This window comes from Harpia harpyja, chromosome 10 (genome assembly GCF_026419915.1).
Source record: "Harpia harpyja isolate bHarHar1 chromosome 10, bHarHar1 primary haplotype, whole genome shotgun sequence".
Taxonomy (NCBI): Eukaryota; Metazoa; Chordata; class Aves; order Accipitriformes; family Accipitridae; genus Harpia; species Harpia harpyja.
The window spans coordinates 42,191,461-42,210,526 of record NC_068949.1 but is presented as its reverse complement, the minus strand read 5'-3'; the positions used below and the strand labels follow the sequence as shown (position 1 = coordinate 42,210,526).

Here is a 19,066-nt window from a genome sequence, read left to right as displayed (position 1 = left end):
CTTTTTTTTTATCCTCATTCTCTGTATCTGCAGTAATTATCACTGATGGAATTATATTCATGGCAGCAAAGATTTCAAATGTATGTGGGAGGAACTTCAGCGCTGTATTTCTAAATTGGGAAGAGGAGGGTGAGCGCAAATAGAAGGCATTTTGAATGTGGGATCAAATTCTTTAATGATAATGAGTTTTATTCTTTACAATAACTAAAAGTGATTTTTAGTACTGGGGAATGGATTTTAGTTTTCGGGATTTATGTAGCTTTGGATAGAAATTTACCTTTTTTATATGGGTGAATGCATTGCAAGTAAGGACAGGTCAAACCTCACAAATCACCTTTCACTGGTGAGTAGTGGGGTACAATTTCCTACGGTGATATAGTTCTTCAGAATAGAAACTCATTCAGTCTTTGGCCCTTCTGTGGAGAAAAATGAAGATCTCACTGTGACAGTGCCTGAGGCAGCTGTGAGAATAAAGGTGTCTTGTGCTTTGCTGTGTCCATAAATACCCCGATACGTGTTCATTCCATGCAAGGAAGAGTGCTGCAACATGCTCCTAAGACATCTCTCTCCTTTGCCATAAGGGATGGAGCACAATAGACGTAATCTCTCCGTAGACTTGGCGTTGACCTTAGACTACAGTCTCTGAATGTCAGATGTTAACACCAGAATAATTCATCTAATCTGCTCTGTCCGCTTACCTATTTTTGAGAGTCCTGCAGAAAATGCAAGGAGTGTGTCATGGGCCAGACAAATTGGGAGGGTGGATCCAGCCACAAGCCATAGCTTGGCCAGTTAGGGTCTGTCCTGTTAATGTTTGCAAGTGTTATTCATCCAAAGGACAACGAAATTACAGGGAGTTTTTTAATAGCTGGCACTATTCCTAATAATCTCTGAAGTATTTTGTAATTGAGTGCAAGTATTGTGCCATTCACTATAACCTTGAAAAATATATGTGAACCTGTTTTTTGATGAGTGAAGGAAAAGGAGCGTGTGAAGTCAGAGATCAATTATGTACAGTTACTGGCTGTTACCTTTTAAGAGCCTTAACATCTGTCGCAAAGAACTACTAGCAATGTATTTTTCATGTTATTTTTAGACTATCAGAACTTTTAAAATCTGCCTGTAACATGCTGAAATTGTGAGTATAATTAAAAATGCCTTTCATGGAAAATGGGTTTTGGGGGTTTTACATGGCAGCTTAAGATATCACTGATACATAAGCCTGTTCTTCTAAAATAGCAACAGAAAGTAATTATTTGTTTCTGTACAGTTACATTTTCATCTATCGTTTGTTCAGTTAAAACATTTTTCCAACTCCCCTTAAGCGAAATGTTGCTGATTGACATCAATGAAATTTGGTTAGATATTTGATTTGCTGCTCTGACACCGCTTCTGCTCCATATGTTTTCAACAGGTGAACCAGAATTTCGGTACATTGCAGGAGCTCATGGGAATGAAGTGCTTGGACGCGAGCTAATCCTTTTGCTAATGCAGTTTATGTGCCAAGAATACCTGGCTGGGAACCCACGCATTGTACATCTCATTGAGGATACCAGAATCCACCTCCTGCCCTCAGTCAACCCAGATGGATATGACAAGGCATATAAAGCGGTAATATGATTATGAACATATCAAGGAGTTATTTTACGTCTATTAGATGAACGAAACATGCTCCTGTTGTCATTTTTTTTTTCAAAGATCATATTTTACAAGCAATCAAAATAAAAAAAACCCCAAACACATCAAAGCAAACACAAACCACTGAAACATCTTACTCGGGGGAAAAAAAGCTGAAAGAAACAGTATTCTATGTGACATTGGCTAACAGGAAGATGTGTATAGAAAGGAGGGTCACGAAGACTGCCAGAACAAACCATACCGAGGTGTATAGATCAATGGGAACACCATTATGGAAAATGGAAAATTCATGCAGTCTGTTTCTCATGAGAAACCAAGCTAAGCACATGAAAATTTGCATTCCTCCGCAGCTGAAATTTAATAACGCATCTTTAAGGAGAGCACAATGTGTTGGGCATTGTAATAATTCAGTCTGGAAGAAGACAGACACCAGGAGGAAAAATTGCAGGGGCTCGTCAAATATACTGGAAAATGTTCCTGGGCAGTCTGTACAAGACAGGAATACAAAATTTGCACTCACAGCTGTGGAAGGGAATATATGCTATCTCCATTGCAACCCACAGGAAAACCAGTCTTACATAGAAACCTTGAAAACAAACCAGAATATTTTGGCTAACCCCAAGTAATTTTTCATGGGCTTTGCTTCACCTCATTCAAGGTTTCGTACAAAATGAAAAAAAGCCAGTTATTCACTTCAGTTAATCAAATTCATCCTTTCATTTTTCTGTATAGAATTCTCTCTGACACATCCCCAAATACTTTGCTGAGGGCTCACAGGTTGTCGTATTCTGACTGATATTTTTTCTGAATGATATTTTTTCTCCCTTTTTCTTTAAACCTAAGGGTTCAGAATTAGGGGGCTGGTCTTTAGGACGATGGACTCAGGACGGCATTGACATCAACAATAATTTCCCTGATTTAAACTCTTTGCTCTGGGAGTCGGAAGATCAGAAGAAGAGTAAAAGAAAAGTTCCAAACCATCACATCCCAATCCCCGACTGGTACCTGTCTGAAAATGCCACCGTGAGTAAGACCAGAGAGCAGGGAACACAAAGGCTGGGGCATGCTGAAAGAGCGAGCTTTGCACTTCTCAAGAAATTAGTAACTTGTGGGTGAAGTTACATACCTGACCTAAGCTACCTGTCTAGGTTTCCTTGTCAGGAAATAAAAATGTGCCAGAAAAGTACCATTCACCCCCATATTTTAGAGACAGCCCTTGGGAAGGGAACTGCTGCCTGGATGATTCTCTTTTCCCTTGGCAATTATGAGAACCTGGAGGACTCGATACCCAACTTTCAGGCAGCAACAGGTAGACAAAGAGAATCCACCGCAGGGCTCAGTCCCGTGAATCGGGCTTCTCCCTAGTTTTGCGACGTAGATGAGCTCTGCAAACTCAGTCGCCATACAAATTTCTCCTGGGGTTTTCTTATTTGTTCTTACTTGAAATATATTCTTATCTGAAATAGCACTACAAATGCTGAGGCATATGCAAAACCAATGCAGTGGCTTATGCTAAAGTAATTTATTGGATCGTAGTGCCAAAAATTTAACTTTTTTTTTTTATGTGGCCTTTTAAATATAATGCAACTATTTCTAGTGGCTGAGATTCTACCAGTTTGAGGGGAAGGCACTTAACTGTGGCAGTTCTGTGGGCTTTAGAAATAGTTCTGTGTTTAAAACCCCTTATTTCAAAAACTCATTTCAGCCGATGGCAGAGGGAGCAACGTCATGGTCTGACATCTCTGTCAGTTGCTGCTCTTGGCCTCACTCTACATAGATGTTCCTGCTGCATAAATTACTAACATTAAGGTTTTGTTAGGTCTTTTTATGCACGGCTGGCAGGCACCGTAACGTAAAGAAGCCCTGCTCCTTGTCCACATCTCTTGTGCTGGCTACTCACTCCACGCTAAGAAACTCACAGCGGGACTCCTGCGTCTGGTCTACCTTTGAAACAAGATTATCAGATTTCACAGGTTGAGTCAAAGCTGCTGTTTCTTTTTTCTCCCAGGTGGCAGTTGAGACACGGGCAATAATAGCATGGATGGAAAAAATTCCTTTTGTGCTGGGTGGCAATTTGCAGGGAGGAGAGCTGGTGGTGGCGTACCCCTACGATATGGTGCGATCGATGTGGAAAACCCAGGATTACACACCTACCCCAGACGACCACGTCTTTCGCTGGCTTGCGTATTCCTATGCCTCCACGCACCGGCTGATGACAGATGCGAGAAGGAGAGCGTGTCACACAGAGGATTTCCAAAAGGAGGACGGCACTGTTAATGGAGCCTCCTGGCATACTGTGGCGGGAAGTAAGTGTCTGTAGAAACTGCAATTAGCATTACCTTGCTAAATATGATAATGCCATCACTGCCTGGTGTACCTTGCAGAGGCAATGGTGGTAAAACATGTGCCCTAGGAGGAATATTTCCCCATGTGAAAGTCTGCTGCATTTCATCAAGTAGCAGAGGATTGAAGGAAATGGTGTCACTAAGACCTGGTGACCATTTCATTGACTACAGAGGTTTCCAAAAGTGCACATGCAATACATTAGTTTTATGGATTCTGTACCTTCGAGATGATTTGCTAGGAGAAAAGCAACCCAGTCCAAACCTGCTAGCAGGGGGGAACCTGTCAGCCTTTTCCATCTCACAGGGTGCCAACAGAAAACTGCTGCTGAATGTCAAAGGTAACCAGTGTCAGAGCTGAAGCAGCAACTCCAAGGCGAGATTCCAGTGGCCCTTAGATAGGAAAATCACAATTTCAGCCTCATTCTCGTTGAACTTGGTCGCAGATCAGCCCCCACTTGCGTTCACTTTGAGTTGTAAAAACATGCCATAAAAAGCTGCTGCTTGCCTGCTACTGTCCTGTTTTTAAAAGACCTGGACATCCTTATACTGAAATTTTTCATGGGCTCCATAGGCATTTCTGCTGCCAGAATAAATTACAGACAGCACCATTCACCGTATGCCCAAGCCTGTCACCCCTCTGAGGAGCACGAAGGGAAAGCTGTGTCCTGTAGTGCAGACAAAGCATCGATTTCCAGGAAAGCCCCATTAGAAGCACATTTTTAACAGCGATAGGCATGGTTATCTCTATGGGTGTACGCTTTGAGCAGGCTCAGAATCAGGCACTCTGCTGATTCATCAGAATTCTGCTCAAAATTTTTGTTTTTTATAAGTACATCAGTTAGACAACATATTCTATGAAATTAAGAAATGAGCTGTGCATCTGCCATCACTTGAATAATAGTAGGAACAACTGCAGCAGTAATGGCAAACAGATGCAAGCGAGTGTCTGTGCAGACCACTTTTTACTGGCGCTGGCTTGTGTTTGTAACTTGCAGGTAGTTTCACTGCATAAACATTTCTAAATGTTGGACATGGCTTTTATGGCTTTTACGTTGGCCCGTGTAAAGTTAATGCTGGCCAGCCTTTAAAGGCTAGAGCCAAGAATTAAATTTTCAAATATTTTTTCAGGAGGTTAAAAAGTGCTGGCTGAATTCGGGGGGGAAAGATTGAACTCAGATCACAAGGCCAATGCCTGATAATACATTTCTATGCATTTCTGCAAATTCTAAAAAAAAAATCTGAATGCTAACTTGACCGCTTAATTACCTAATTTATGAGTTTAATTTCCTAAGTGCTATAAGAAACGTGATTATAAATCGATCCAGAAAAGATGACATTGGCCATGTCACTAACAGCTGTCACACTAAGTTACATTAAGTAATGATGTACAATATAGATGCTGAATTGTATCTTGATTTCTTAGTAACAATTGCATATTGGATTTGGTTCATCTGATTTGTTTTATTGCTTTATAATGTTACTCATTATACTTTACATCCTGCTCTCTTACATTATAGTAAGACTTCCGAGATTGTCTTTGAGAACAATGCTGGAATACTGCTTTTGCTTTCAATTCTTTACACCTTGGACTCCAGACTAAATCTCAAAAGATGTGGTTTCCATTTGAGCTCAGCCTCCAACCTGCAGGATGGTTTTAGGCTTCTTCTCTACTTAGACAAATGGGAGAGAGTGATTTGTATTGCAGATATATATACATGCATACATATATATGTATTGCAGCTGATAGTTAACCAATGGCACCTTGTAAAGGGTTGTCCAAATACAGTTCCAGATTTGAAGACAAATTTCTCCTATATTCTTTCACTCTGTAATTCCATGACTCTACAGATGTAGTTGTATAGCTCACTCCACTTTTTCTATTTCTTTAACTTTTAGATCAACGTGTAACACTTTTTCTTCTCCTAAACTAAACCCCTGCTAACTTAACGACTGACCTGAAGGTGACCCACCACTATATTGCTTGCAGAAAGCTCCCCGCCTGTCCTTGGGTGTGGGTGGCATCTCCTTGCTGTACCACAACTTGAAGCTGCCCATCCTCTCTCTCCTCATCCACCTGCTGCCTGGCCTTGCAGTGATCATACATATAAACTTTTCACTGCTCATGCCATGGGAAAATTTATAAGGGATTTTTCTAATTCTTTTTCAGCACCAGAGAGTCCCTAGAGAATTATGTGCACCACAGATATCTTGCACAGATATCGAACATCTCCGTGTGCCTTTGAAACCCAACCATACTATTTCCTGCATGTATTTTGGACTGCAATGAGTGCAAGTTCTTCAGCAATTTTATATATAACGTTTCTGCACTGGTTGAACTGCACAAAGGCAAAGAACAGATGAATTTCATTTCATTTCCAGTGTTTTCAAGGCTGGATTTGCATGTTCAGACACTACGCGAAGAGTTGCTCTTGGCAACGTTAAGCCATTTTCTTAAATACATGTATTAAAACTGAGCAATTACTGTGTATTGCAAAACATTTCACAACAGATTAATCAGGATGCGATAGAGTATGTGAGGGGAAAATAATTGTGGCTGTTTCTCAAACAGAGGGTAAGCATGTTTATGCAGAGTAGCATATGCCACTGTCTGATATTTAGGCTTTCCTCATCAACAAAAGTGTAAAGCTTAACATCTGTATTATATAATCCTCCTGCTCTGCATCCAGAAGGCACTGAGGGCTCGTTAAATACTTGACTACTGCTCTATGGTAATTGGACAGAACTTGGTTGGTTTTTTTTTTCTAACTCTTTTCAATCAGAAACACTCGGTGAATGCAATTCCTGATAATCTTTGCTGTTTAAAATATAACAATTACTGATCATTAATAAATGGTTTTTAAAATATTTTTTATTAGAACTGCAGATGGAATGAGAAATGAAGTTCACATCATTTCTTCCTGTAATGTTCATGTACTGTATCATGTTATCTGTGTGATTGTGGAGAGCTAACAAATGGAATTTCCCAAAGGAAAAATAATTGTGAAAAACAGAGAGAAACCTGCAGAATGGCAATGTTTGAGATCTGTATCTAAATACAGTCTTCCTTAGTGCTCAGGACCTTTGCAAAGGTCACAGCGCTCTCTGTAACATGGACTTAAACTGCAGCTCCTCAGAGGTCAGAGGCCCTGAGGTTCCTGGGTTTTGATTAGGACATATTTCTGATGGAAATTGCTATTGCAGAGCGACGGTGCAGATTCCAGTCCTCTGCAAAGCCGTAATAGGGAGAAAACAGACTAGATCCTTTCATTCCTTACAAGCTAACAGATGCCATATATAACTTAAAAGAATTATTACTACCTTGATTTTTCTGGCTTTCCTATCGTTTAGATTACTGATGTGGGAAAACATTTAGACTGAGAAACTATTTCATCAACTGCTCTGATAAATCACTTTTACATAACAATGACTGTGTGCACATTGCTCTGTGTCCTGGCATTTAGGGTTGTATAAATTCGGTTAATGGCTGCGCATCCATGCAAGCTAACGTAGACTCATCCCATTTCTGCCCATAACAATCATAAGTGAGAGCTGCTCCATGGGAAAGTGTCCAGCATTAGTGAAGCTTAGTGCTTTCTTAAAAGCAAAGCACAAGTTTTTTGCTGTAAAGAGAGACCTTTCCTAACATCTTGTGGTTGTGTCCCCATCTTCTCCACCAATATAATAGAAACGTTATCTGGAATGACTTTTTGTTTGTTTGTTTTCTGCTAAATCTGTATTTCCTTTAAGTTTTGTGATGGCAGAAGGACGCTGCTCTTTGCAGCAAAGGAATTGGGGATGCGGTGCTGGGCTGACACAGCGGCCCATGCTGTCATGGTGCAATCTTGTGTCCTCTGTTTTGAATGTGTTGATGGGACGCTGTCTTTAGAAAGTCTTGTTTTGTTAAATGTATAGCTCTGGTGTTACTCTGATGCTTTGCTATGGGAGATGTGGCATTTCTAAAAATCTTTTGCCCTGCCAGGTCTGCTGACTAAGCTAAATAAATACCCAATTCGTGTTTAAATAAGTTCTATATTACTTTGCATAAAATAATCAGATCTGATCAATAGATTAAAAGAGGATATAAAATTGTTTCTTTTTTACTCCCTATTGACAGGCATAAATGACTTCAGTTATCTGCACACAAACTGCTTTGAGCTATCCATCTACGTTGGCTGTGACAAGTATCCCCACGAGAGCGAGTTGCCTGAAGAATGGGAAAACAACCGCGAGTCCCTGATTGTTTTTATGGAACAGGTATTCAACAGAAGAGTAACTTCTGAATAACTTGATGACTCCTTTCGAATTGGAAGGGAGTTTGTTTCTGATATTTTTCTTGCATGGCTAATTACATGACTATTGGTATTTGTGATAGAAACCTTACCTACGAGCAATACTGGCATATCACTTCAGCCAGGCTGTTTTGACTTAGGAGAATAAAATAATGAAGCTTGTCAAAATTTGGCATGAGTGCAGAGCTTGCTAGAAAGGACTGCCAGAAAAAAACCTTACGTCTGCTGCGTTATCTGCTCGTTTTATCTATGTTTTGAATTTGATGCCTCAGGAATCCTAACAGAATTTGTAAAGCTGATTCACAAGGAGCTAATGCCTGGGAGGCTGATACTGGGTTAATAATGATATTTCAAAACTGTGTGAACCGTAAAGTAGGAATATAATACCTGTAATTCACGTATGGAATTAATGATGTGTGATCTCTTCCTAATGATGGTACTGTTCATTGCTGTGCAATATTTATTTGTTTGTTTATTCTCTCAATAGGTCCATCGGGGCATCAAAGGCATAGTAAAAGATGTGCACGGAAAGGGAATCCCAAATGCTGTTATTTCAGTAGAAGGTGTTAACCATGACATTCGCACAGGTAAAAAAACCAAAAACAACCCCCAAAACATCAGTGCAAATGAACAGATTTATGGTTTAAAAACAAAATACAGAACCTCGTTGCGACTTTAAACTCTTTTCTGCGAAAAGCCAGCAGATAGTAGACAGTCTAAGGAGAGTGTTGCAGAAGGAGTGGCACGTGAAGAGGGAGTCACCTCTTTCCATGGTGCAGCTGGGTGGACAAGAACAGGATTATGCCTTTCCTCTCTACCCCTCTTCTTCTTTCCACCTCTTTTAAAGTATTGAGCAAATAGCCTTTTATCGGCCCCAAATCAATAGCCTACGTAAGGCTGCGTCTAAAGAACTCTTATTGCGCCTTTTCTAACGTAAAGGTAGTGCAAATCTAACCCAGAATAATTATAGCACTGAAAAACAAGGGTGTAGGTAATGCCTTGTTGGGTGAAGAGTGTTCCTCTGGCTGTTAGCAGTTACAGGACTGTGAATGTGTTGGAGATGTGATTTAGAGCTGTGTCCAGAGGAGAAACAGCTGTTGCAGGGAAAGAGGATTTTCACAACCTGAAGATTCTCCTGCAAAACATTACAGCTTTGTAAAAGATCGTTTAATGGGGCTCAGCAGAAACATTGCTTTGCACAGGTGAATTGCAGCCCAGAGAATTACTTTTCAATATGTATAGTTTAAAAAAAAAAAAAAGCACAAATGGCTATTTGCCTTGTTAGCACAGTCTTGATCTATACCCAGACACAGGTATGTATACTCAGAGTAAATTCTAAGCCTATTCAATGGCCTGGAAAGTAGTTATGGTAATAAATAAAGAACTGCTTTAAATAGACGCTAGCTAATTACAAGATTAATAGTAATACCTGAAAATTGCTTTGACAGGCAGCAGGTGGGATAGTGTCCAATGGCCATTGTGTTTGTGTAGGTACTGTACTGTGATTTAAGACACACAGTAATCTTAAACGGAGAAACAACAGAGGGGATATAGCAAGGAGACGAGCACGCAGAAAGAAATAGCAAAATAAGATGTCATCAGGAGTCTTCAGTGATGCACTTAAAGTGCTGGTTGCAAGAGGTTAACAAGGTTTCTGTTGGACTTTTATGGAAAAGTAGCATCATGGTGAATAATCAGACAAACCATATTGTTGCATAGTCTAGTTTTGGTTCAATATTAGAAAGAGGAACACTAATTTTACGTAGTTTTCATGTCCTGACTGGCATTCTGGGTTTTTCATTTGCTGCCACTTTCACGTGCTTTGCCATTGAGGTACAGTATGGCACATTTTGACACGTAAACTGATTTCAGGCTGTGGAGTATCTTAGAGCTTTAGGTAAGAGACTTCCAAATCTCTAATGTTTGCTACAGTAGATTATCTGAGCCAATAATAAATCTTGGACTATCTAACTTAGTTTATGATTAATTTTATTTCAGTGCTACTGTGTCCCTGTTGTAAAAGAAAACATTGAATGACAGATATTTAATTAGGCAATAATGATTCTGCCTTAAATATTTCAAAATAGGACTACTGGGAAATGATAGTGGGAATTAAAGTAATCAGTTGTTTTTCCTTGTCTTGGAAGTCTTGGCAGTCTGGAAAGACTGCCATAAACTGTAGGCTGTATTACTCTGTTAACAGAATTAATATATTGCTCTGGTTGAGGCCAAGTAAATGCAATGGGTGATTAATCTCCAGCTCTCAGTACGCTGGATTGCCACATGAAAGAAAAATCAACGCTTTAAAGACAGCGAACGTGCATATGGAAAGGAGTCCCAGCGGCATGTGTAATAAATCTGCAAGATCCCAGAATCCACCTTGTAACGCTCGGGGAATCTTGCAGATATTAACATCTAGACTTAGAGCTGAGCTTCTATGGCTTCAAGGCTATCTGCAGTTGTTAGTACAAATAAAAGTACTTATTTCATTCTTTTTAATTCTTCTTTTTAATGAGACATTTAAGCTGACACTGTTTGGGATTCGCTTTGTAGATGGCAACATAAAAGTTCTATCTTGTTTTATATTATACAGATAACAATGTATGTCTCATTAGTCTTTGAAACTAGAGAATTTATGTTGGAGCCAAAGAGCTAAAATGACATGTAAAACTCCAGAGAAAGCAAGCAAATTTTCAGCAGTCTTCTTTCTTTTATACCTTTTAAAATGAAATACATATCCATTTAAACCTGTGAGTTGCCTTGATGTAAAAATAGGTCAAGCAGGAGAAGAATTATGGCCGCTATCTCTATTTATATAAGTTTTGTTTGAAGTGAGCTAAGCTGTAAGGTATCTAGTGTTTCTTTGATACATAAATGTGGTCACCTACCCTGTAGAGCCAGACAAAAGTTGTAAAGGCCCTCTAATAACATTTACTTGTTTGAGGAAATTTCTGTGCTTCTTCCTGTGGACAAAAAAAAGTGCATAGAAAGCTTTTTTTTTCACTTTCTCTTGGATGTACAATATATCTTATGGGAAGAGAGGGTTGCTGACACTAGGCTAACAATATTAATAGGCTAATTGAAGTCATTGATTCTGAGAGTAAGAGCTTTGTGGAAAATTATTCCATTTTCTCTTGATGCAGATGTAACTATTGATTAAGTCTGAGTGATTGCATGCTGTTACGGTTAGATGTGGACTGTGCTCTATGAGGTAACCTTTGGAAAAGAGTTCATCAATTGGATGACCAAATGCACCTGGACACCTTTTTTCCCCACGGTGCAAAGGCAGTTTTGTGGGTTGCTTCCTGTAATTGTGCACTTTGGAAATCTCAAAGCAAATCTCAATGAAGAAAGGTACAGTTTCTTACAGCCAGAGTTCAAAGACAGATACGTGTTTCTGTGTGATTTTTGCAATAAACCATAATTAATTTAATTTCACACAATGTTCAGAGAAATTTTTCTGAATATTTTCATAAGTTTCATATGATTTCAGAATACATTATGTAACCAAACCCAAAGATTTTGAAGTGGTATTTAGTAATATTTAATAACATTAGTCTAAGCTAAGTATAATTCTGGTATTATAACTCTCCAGCCTCATTCCTGGCTGTCTGCTCAGTAGAGAAAAGTTGAGTTTTAGTTGTTACATGCATTGAGTGTGCAGCACTATGGCTAGCTTTTCTGAAGAGTCTTTTGTAGGTAACAAAGCATTAGGATAGATTTTTATAATGTATTTAAATTAGTAAAATTTGGTATATTTAAGTGTAAATATGACAATTGTAACAAAGGTCTGTCCTCTCAGGCTCAAAGAGTGTTGCTCTTAATTGAAGTGTTTATGGAGTCATCTGACACATTTAATTGATAATAATACTATCTTTGTATTTTTATGCATTGTTATTTTATCCAAGCAGACTCGATAGATGGAGATAGATGTAGTCTGCCTCTAGCCTGCTCCCTCTGGAGCCTATTATTTTAGCAATCCTATTATTTACTAAATTTATCTGTGTTTTTAATTGTGTTTCTCTTGCCATCTGCTCTGCTGCATTTTTTACCTACTGCATTTAATCTGATTTTCAAAAAAACCCCCTTTTAGTCTGGTATTAAATTCTGGGCAATGACAGCTGACAGAAATACTAATGTCTACTTACTTGTAAATGGAAAGGAGGTAAAGTGCATCCTGCTAACAGCTTAATATCCAGCTTTGTAATAATTTACCAGTGGTGTGTGAATGTGTAGATTTTTTTTTTCTGGCCTTGTGTGGGGTTGTGATGAACTGCCTGTTAAATGTGTCAGAAAAATGTGGGTCAGTTTTGAACTCGAGGGGCTAAAGCCAGCCTCGGAGCAGGGATGTGTTCACAGCCACGCACAGGGTGATCCATAGCCGTTTGTCAGCCCTGTAGTATCACCAGAGCGTTTACAGCCAAAAATGAGCCTTTAGGGATAAATTCAAGAAACTTGGACAGCTTTATGTTTTGCCTTTTGGTTAAGGTGCCAACAGACCCGATAGTAGGGGAGAACTGAATAAATTGCTTCTCAGAGAGCCCTTCCAAAAAATGCCTGAGTCGTGAGAAATAGAAAATCTGGACCTTGATCATCACCCCAGGCAGGGTCAAACTGGCTGAAAGAAAAACCTGATCAAGCTGGTATGCAAGAACTAACCTGGCCAGGTGTGCTTCTTGCACACAACTTCACACCTGTATTCAGAGACTGCTAAAAAAACCCAACCCCTCTTCATACAAGAGATGTTGCATTTTATTTCTGTATAGAATTGCATATTTGAATATGCACTTTCATTCCACAGTGGGTTTTCCCAGGAGAGAGTGCAAAACTAATTTTAGATATTAGTGTTTCACCTTTTTCAGTTCACAGCTAGGCATACTTGCTAGTTAAAATAATATTTTAAAAGAAGTCCTTATGTACGTATGGGTAATCTGAGATCATTTACAGGGAAAAAAGAAGAAAACAGAAAGTGCTGATTCAACGAGGTGTTAAAATACATTTTGCTTTGTGCATGAGTAGTTTAGTTGATTAAAAGAGCTTTGTTTGAGCATTTGCAGGTAGGCAAGTGGTTAAGTACCCTGGTGAATTATACTTTGTGGGAAAATTAGCGTAATAAAACTCAATGTAAGATTTTATGGAAGGGGATATTTACTTTGATTTCTAAGTGAGTTGACATTATGCATTCACACACTTTGCATACTAAATAGCACCAAAACACATGTGTCCGGGTGGTCTGGCCATGACCATGAGTGCTATGTGGGCTCCTCGTGGTTCATTAGTTAGATTTAGTTTGGGGAAGGTCTTTTATAGCCCCAAGGAATCACCAACCATTACAAGGTGACCCTTTGCCTCAGGATCTTTCTGACTTCAGCTGACAAAAATCTTAAGCCAGATTGAAGCCCGTTGTCCTTTTTTCATCATTTGGAAAATATGTTTGAGGCGTGTTTTCCCGTAGGGTTGGCAGGATGAGGAGGGCTACGCGTGTTGGGGGGACAGCCTCGTTGACACCTTCCTGGTGTGAGGATGCTGGGATGCTGCTTGTGGTATCATCTTACCCCTGTGCAGGTGTTTCTCTATTCTCATGAACACCACCTTCCTCAAGGAGAAAGGGCCCCTGTCCTGAAAACCATCTCTTTTCCTCCCAGGAGCCGATGGGGATTACTGGCGTCTTCTCAACCCCGGGGAATATGTGGTGGGCGTGAAGGCGGAGGGCTACACCACCGCCACCAAGACCTGCGAAGTCGGCTACGACATGGGAGCTACCCAGTGCGACTTCACCATCTCCAAAACCAACCTGGCGAGAATCAAGGAGATCATGAAGAAGTTTGGGAAGCAGCCGATCAGCCTGTCCCTCCGGCGGCTCAGGCAGAGGGCTCGGCAGTGGCAGCAGCAGCGATAGATCGCAGCCCGCGGCGTCCACGAGCTCTGCTTCTGTCAGCCTGGCTGTAGTCGTAGTGAGAGTTACATAGCCCGTCTCTTCATACGTATTTCTCTGCACGAGGCCTTTCTGTTAGTGGAGCTGGATGAATAGTGGGGTTTTTCAGTTTGGCGAAAAGTCGGAAACAAAATTCAAGTCGAACCAAAATAAGCCCCAGGTTGGGGGGAGAGGCAGGAAGAATGTAGAAAGTTGTTTTGAGTTAACCTGGAACGAAATTGTTTGCTCATTGGGTTATTTAATCCTTTGTAAATCTGTTTTCTTTAAAAATAGAAAAAAAGGAAAAAAAAAAAAGAGATACTTGTAAAGGAGAAGTGTTGTTTTGAATGAAAAGCTGAAACACGTTGTTTCCAAAGTGTAAAATTGGTATATTTTTGCAATTCAAAAAAGTTTTGACACTCTTTACATTTTATTTTCATATGGGAGGAAAGCTGAGAGGGGACAACTTCTGTTGAATATCATTAAAATTTGTGTCAAAATTTCAGTCCCCCTTTCCCTGAAAGTCTACCTTTTGACAAGCACCATAATATTTGGGGAAAAAACCTGAAGCGAATAACCCACCTTAGCTTTCCTGCTTGGGTTGTTTATATTTAAGGATATCTTGCGATTCTCGAGTTTAATGCCAGGTTTTCTCCTCTGGCTTTTTAAGGCTGTGTTTTTACTCCGTGAACTAAACCTAGTGAAAAGGGTATGGGATAAGGACCACTTCAGCATGTGGCATGACTCCCCTTCTCTAACCTGGGAGAAGGACTTGAAACAAAGCTTTTCTTGTGGATACAGCCAGTCGTATCATGTGTATGAGAGGAGAGGCTTGGTCACTGATATGTGCATAGTTCACAAATCCACTGATACCACCTTTTTTCTTGATTTTTGGCCTGTCTATAAGTGCCTTTTGTGCTCATGCACACCTTGTGCCACTGTCTTCTATGACATGCAAGGGATTTGGTATTCCTCTGCATGGTCTGCTCATCTTGCCACTGCAGCTGCTGCTGCTTTTCTGGCCTTACGACTCTATGGGAGCAAGATTTGTGCTTTATTATTGGCTTTTAAGTAACAAAATTGTACGGCAGGACAGGATTGAGGTTCAGGAAAGATGCAGATCAGATCTAGCAAAGAATGAACTAAATAAACACTGGACAGTATCAGCTGGTGAAAATCAGCTTTGCTCCATTAGCTTCAATGTTATGACCTTAATTATACCAAATGAAGGGCCAGCTGTATGACTTTAGCCAGTCAAAAGTCTGTGGCTAAATAAACATCTCTTAATATGCTTGGTAGAAAGACTGCAGCGTACACTTCCAAATACAATTCTGTTTAAAACATTTTAATTGCTATTACAGTTTTTGCCTATTTGATATGATTCTTGGAAAAGACATTCACCAAAGTATCGTTCAAAACTGAGGAAAAATAAAGTGCAAGTAGAAAACTTACTGTAAAAATACCATGTGCCATCTGTATTAAATCTTTTTTCTTGTTAGTGAATCTTGCAAACACATAAAAGGCAAAAGATTGCAGAATGAATAATATAATCATGAAACCTTGCATAATAAATAGTCATATTCTTAAATTTCTTAGACAATTCCAGCCCATGCTTGTTCTGCAGATTCCATTAAATAACAGCAATGTATCTGGCAGCAAGGGCTGAAAGAAAATGGAAGAGTGCATATGTTATTTCCTATAACTTGAATTATGGAACTCCAGCTCCCAGTCAGCATCATTTAAATTAAGTAATAGAGGTAAACAAATAATCCAATCATTACATTAGCATTTGGAATTACATTTTACTTATTTCACTCTATCTACCACCCTTACAACATTCTATATGCCATATATTTTTGTATAGCAAATTTAACAGCAAATTGTCAAGAAGGGGTTTTTTTGGCAGCTGAGAAGGGATTAATGATATCTTTGTGCAGGTAGCAATGTGAAATAAGTTTGGAATGTGGAGTAATGACAGCAGACGTTTTGCTAGCAGTTTAATTTGGCTTGTTCATTAGCATGTGTAGATTTTGTTACCACCACAATAGATCAGGGCCATACATGATTTTTTATGGGGGTTTTTTTGTTATGAACTGATGGAGATTCTTAGGTGGCTTCTCTCTGGAGTCCCACGGAGGCTACCCAGTTATCTTGCTGGGGGTGGTTGGCATGCACAGGCAAACGAGGAACTAACCAGCCAAATTTAAATCACTGATAATCAGATTGAAGGTGGAAACCACTGTCTTATGGAAACCACTGGCAGGTCAGTTCTTTCTACCGTGAAATTATGTTTCAGGCTGGTTTGAGATTTACTTTACAAACCTAGAGGTCCCAATGCTTTGTTCTCAGGTATGAGGTTATCTCAATGAGAAGGGGTTTTTTATTTAATAACAAGAAGTGGGTTTGATGGGAAATTCTTCAATGCCTATTAGCTAAAAATTAGATGGACTCTGATTGCTGAAGACCTCAGTAACATCAGATGCTGAAGACAGTGGCCTTGGTGCTCTTTACTGGCCGTGACTAGTGCTTACACATACTTGGGCACAGCAGAACTATGACTAATGCAGGTGACCTTACTCCATTTTAGTCCAGGCATTACTAAATAAATGGCCTAATAGCTGTCAAGTGTACTTGTCTGTGCAATTATTTTTTGATTGTCCAGCACCTTTACACTGGAAAACAGTCAAGTTCAAAGGGATTTTACTAGGAACTTCAGATGCGTGAATATCTCATGCTGAGATAAGATGCTTATGCCTGCCCTGAATATAATAATACTGAACTGATGTGTGCCCTATTTACTGCTATAGTTATGCACTTGGGAGTTAAAATGTTCATTTTCTTTCAAATACATAGCACCACTATTTAACCTTTGGATAGACCCAAACCACAAACCAATAAATCTGGATACCAGTGTTTTCTATTTATCTATCTTTTCCACATCTTTAGAACAGATAATTTTTTTCTAAATTCTGTGCTTTTAATCTCTTTTCCTTTCAGTGTTTTAGGAAAATAGGCAACCCTACAGAAATGACAGGAAATAAAACTTGAGGACAGATATGATCCTTTTATAATTACAGATCCATTTTAACAGCTACTTATATGAGGACTTTGCTAAACTTTGATCATCCCTGATATAAAAGAAAAAAATACAATCCCTTCCAAGTAATAAGAAATTCAGCTGCACAATCTCACCCACACAGTAAAGGTTAAGCAAATAAAAGGTTAAAACAGGACATATTCTACTCTCCTTGGTAACACCAGCCATCAGTCATCTGCTCCCATGCAGAGCCCTGACAATCATAAAACACAGTGGGAGCTGGCTGGCTTCTCCTTGACTATCCACATCATTCTATCCAGCTATTCATTTTTTATCTAATTCTCATAATTTTTATCACCCCATATCTCAGTTTTTCTCATCCATCATAGTAACTACAAGAATGCTAACCTCTCAAAGGCAGATCTCAGTATCTGCTAATCAGCTTGTGAATGCTGAAGCCAATAAAGCTGTATCTACTAAAACTATATCTGCTTGCACATGTTGGTATAAATGTAGTGGATCTTGGTAATCTCTAACCCAAATTTAATCTGTTGGCACCGGAAGGCTGTTAGGAGTATCTGAGTATCTCTTTTATGAGGAGGTTGAGCTCTGTGTGGGTAAAACACACTGATAAAAATGAATGTAAATAAACTTACTGACACTGCTGGTGAAGAAATGCATTTTTTCATTGGATATTTTAAGTCTGTCACATATTTTCAGCTTCTGTCACAAGCTACTTTCCCTTCTTTTATCCATGTATAGTTGTGCGTTTTTTCCTCTAAGTTCAGCTCGTTATTTTCAGTGGATTTGGGACATCCTCCCAAAGCATGGATTTCAGCAGTCGGCGACGGACTTATGCAGCCACATTTCATTGCCTCTTTTATCATGCAGTGGTAGGTGGTTGACCTTTTTGAGAAACACTGGAACAAAGAGGAGTTAACTTGAAATAGAGTACAAGTGGTTTCGCACCAACGACTTTCACTCCTTTAAAAATTGGCATATATTTGCTATGGGTCTGAAGATGTGCCAGTTTGGAGGAAAAAGTGCTTCTTTACCATTTATCTTTGTAAGCAGTCTCTGTGTGTATTTAGTCAGGTTGCAGCCATAAGCCTGAGGGGGGGAAATGTAAAAGCACATACAGGTCATATAAATTGTGGTAGCATCACCTCCTGCTGCAGTACACTGCTATGCCGGCATGGAAACACCGCGGGGCAAACAGTTCTGTGTACACTTACCAACTACCCAGCGGGAGCCCAAAGAAGCTCTCTTTCATACTCACTAAGAGAATAAAACTTTCTAAAAGTCTTTTTCCTTTTCTTACTGGAGCAGGTGCATACATGGAGAGAGGGTCTGTGATTTTTACAGTTGATTTCATGGATAATTTTAGTACCACTTTTGCCTGTGTTTTTTTGTGCTATCATAGTGGCAAGCAGTTTTCTCAGTCCTTTCCAGTCCTTAATAAATGGCTATGAATGCTTTTTGGCTTCAGGTGATTAACTTTTAGAAGTTTTAGGTCTTTATTCTGGTATTTCCTTAATTTTCCAAGTTTAAATCACATCTATACACTTAGTCTAATGTGCTTACTAGTCTTTAATTTCTTTTTGAAGGTCATTTACCTTGAGATGACATTTCTTTATTTCACTGTAACACTATAATATAATTTTTGAGCCGCAAAAGTTATGTTCAATGGAGCCATCAGGGTGAATGCAATCTTGTGCCTGGAACAGTAAGTCACTAAATAACCATTCTCTGCCATCTTCCACTGATATAATCACCATTTTACAGCATGTATAGCCAGTTTTAGTCTAGGTGAGACTTACAAACCCACCAAGTCCACATTCAG

At 39.4% G+C, this 19,066-nt stretch overlaps 1 protein-coding gene across 1 annotated transcript in view; it reads left to right on the top strand.

Annotated features, from left to right (window-relative positions):
• CPXM2 (carboxypeptidase X, M14 family member 2) overlaps positions 1-18,700 on the top strand; it is an 80,127-nt gene extending 61,427 nt beyond the window's left edge. The window contains exons 8-13 of the mRNA XM_052799588.1: positions 1,415-1,611; positions 2,482-2,661; positions 3,647-3,944; positions 8,098-8,237; positions 8,760-8,859; positions 13,918-18,700. Of these exons, the coding sequence (XP_052655548.1) occupies positions 1,415-1,611; positions 2,482-2,661; positions 3,647-3,944; positions 8,098-8,237; positions 8,760-8,859; positions 13,918-14,171 (1,169 nt within the window). The 3' untranslated portion in view covers positions 14,172-18,700. The remainder of the gene's footprint in view (positions 1-1,414; positions 1,612-2,481; positions 2,662-3,646; positions 3,945-8,097; positions 8,238-8,759; positions 8,860-13,917) is intronic.
• The last annotated feature ends 366 nt before the right edge of the window (positions 18,701-19,066 follow it).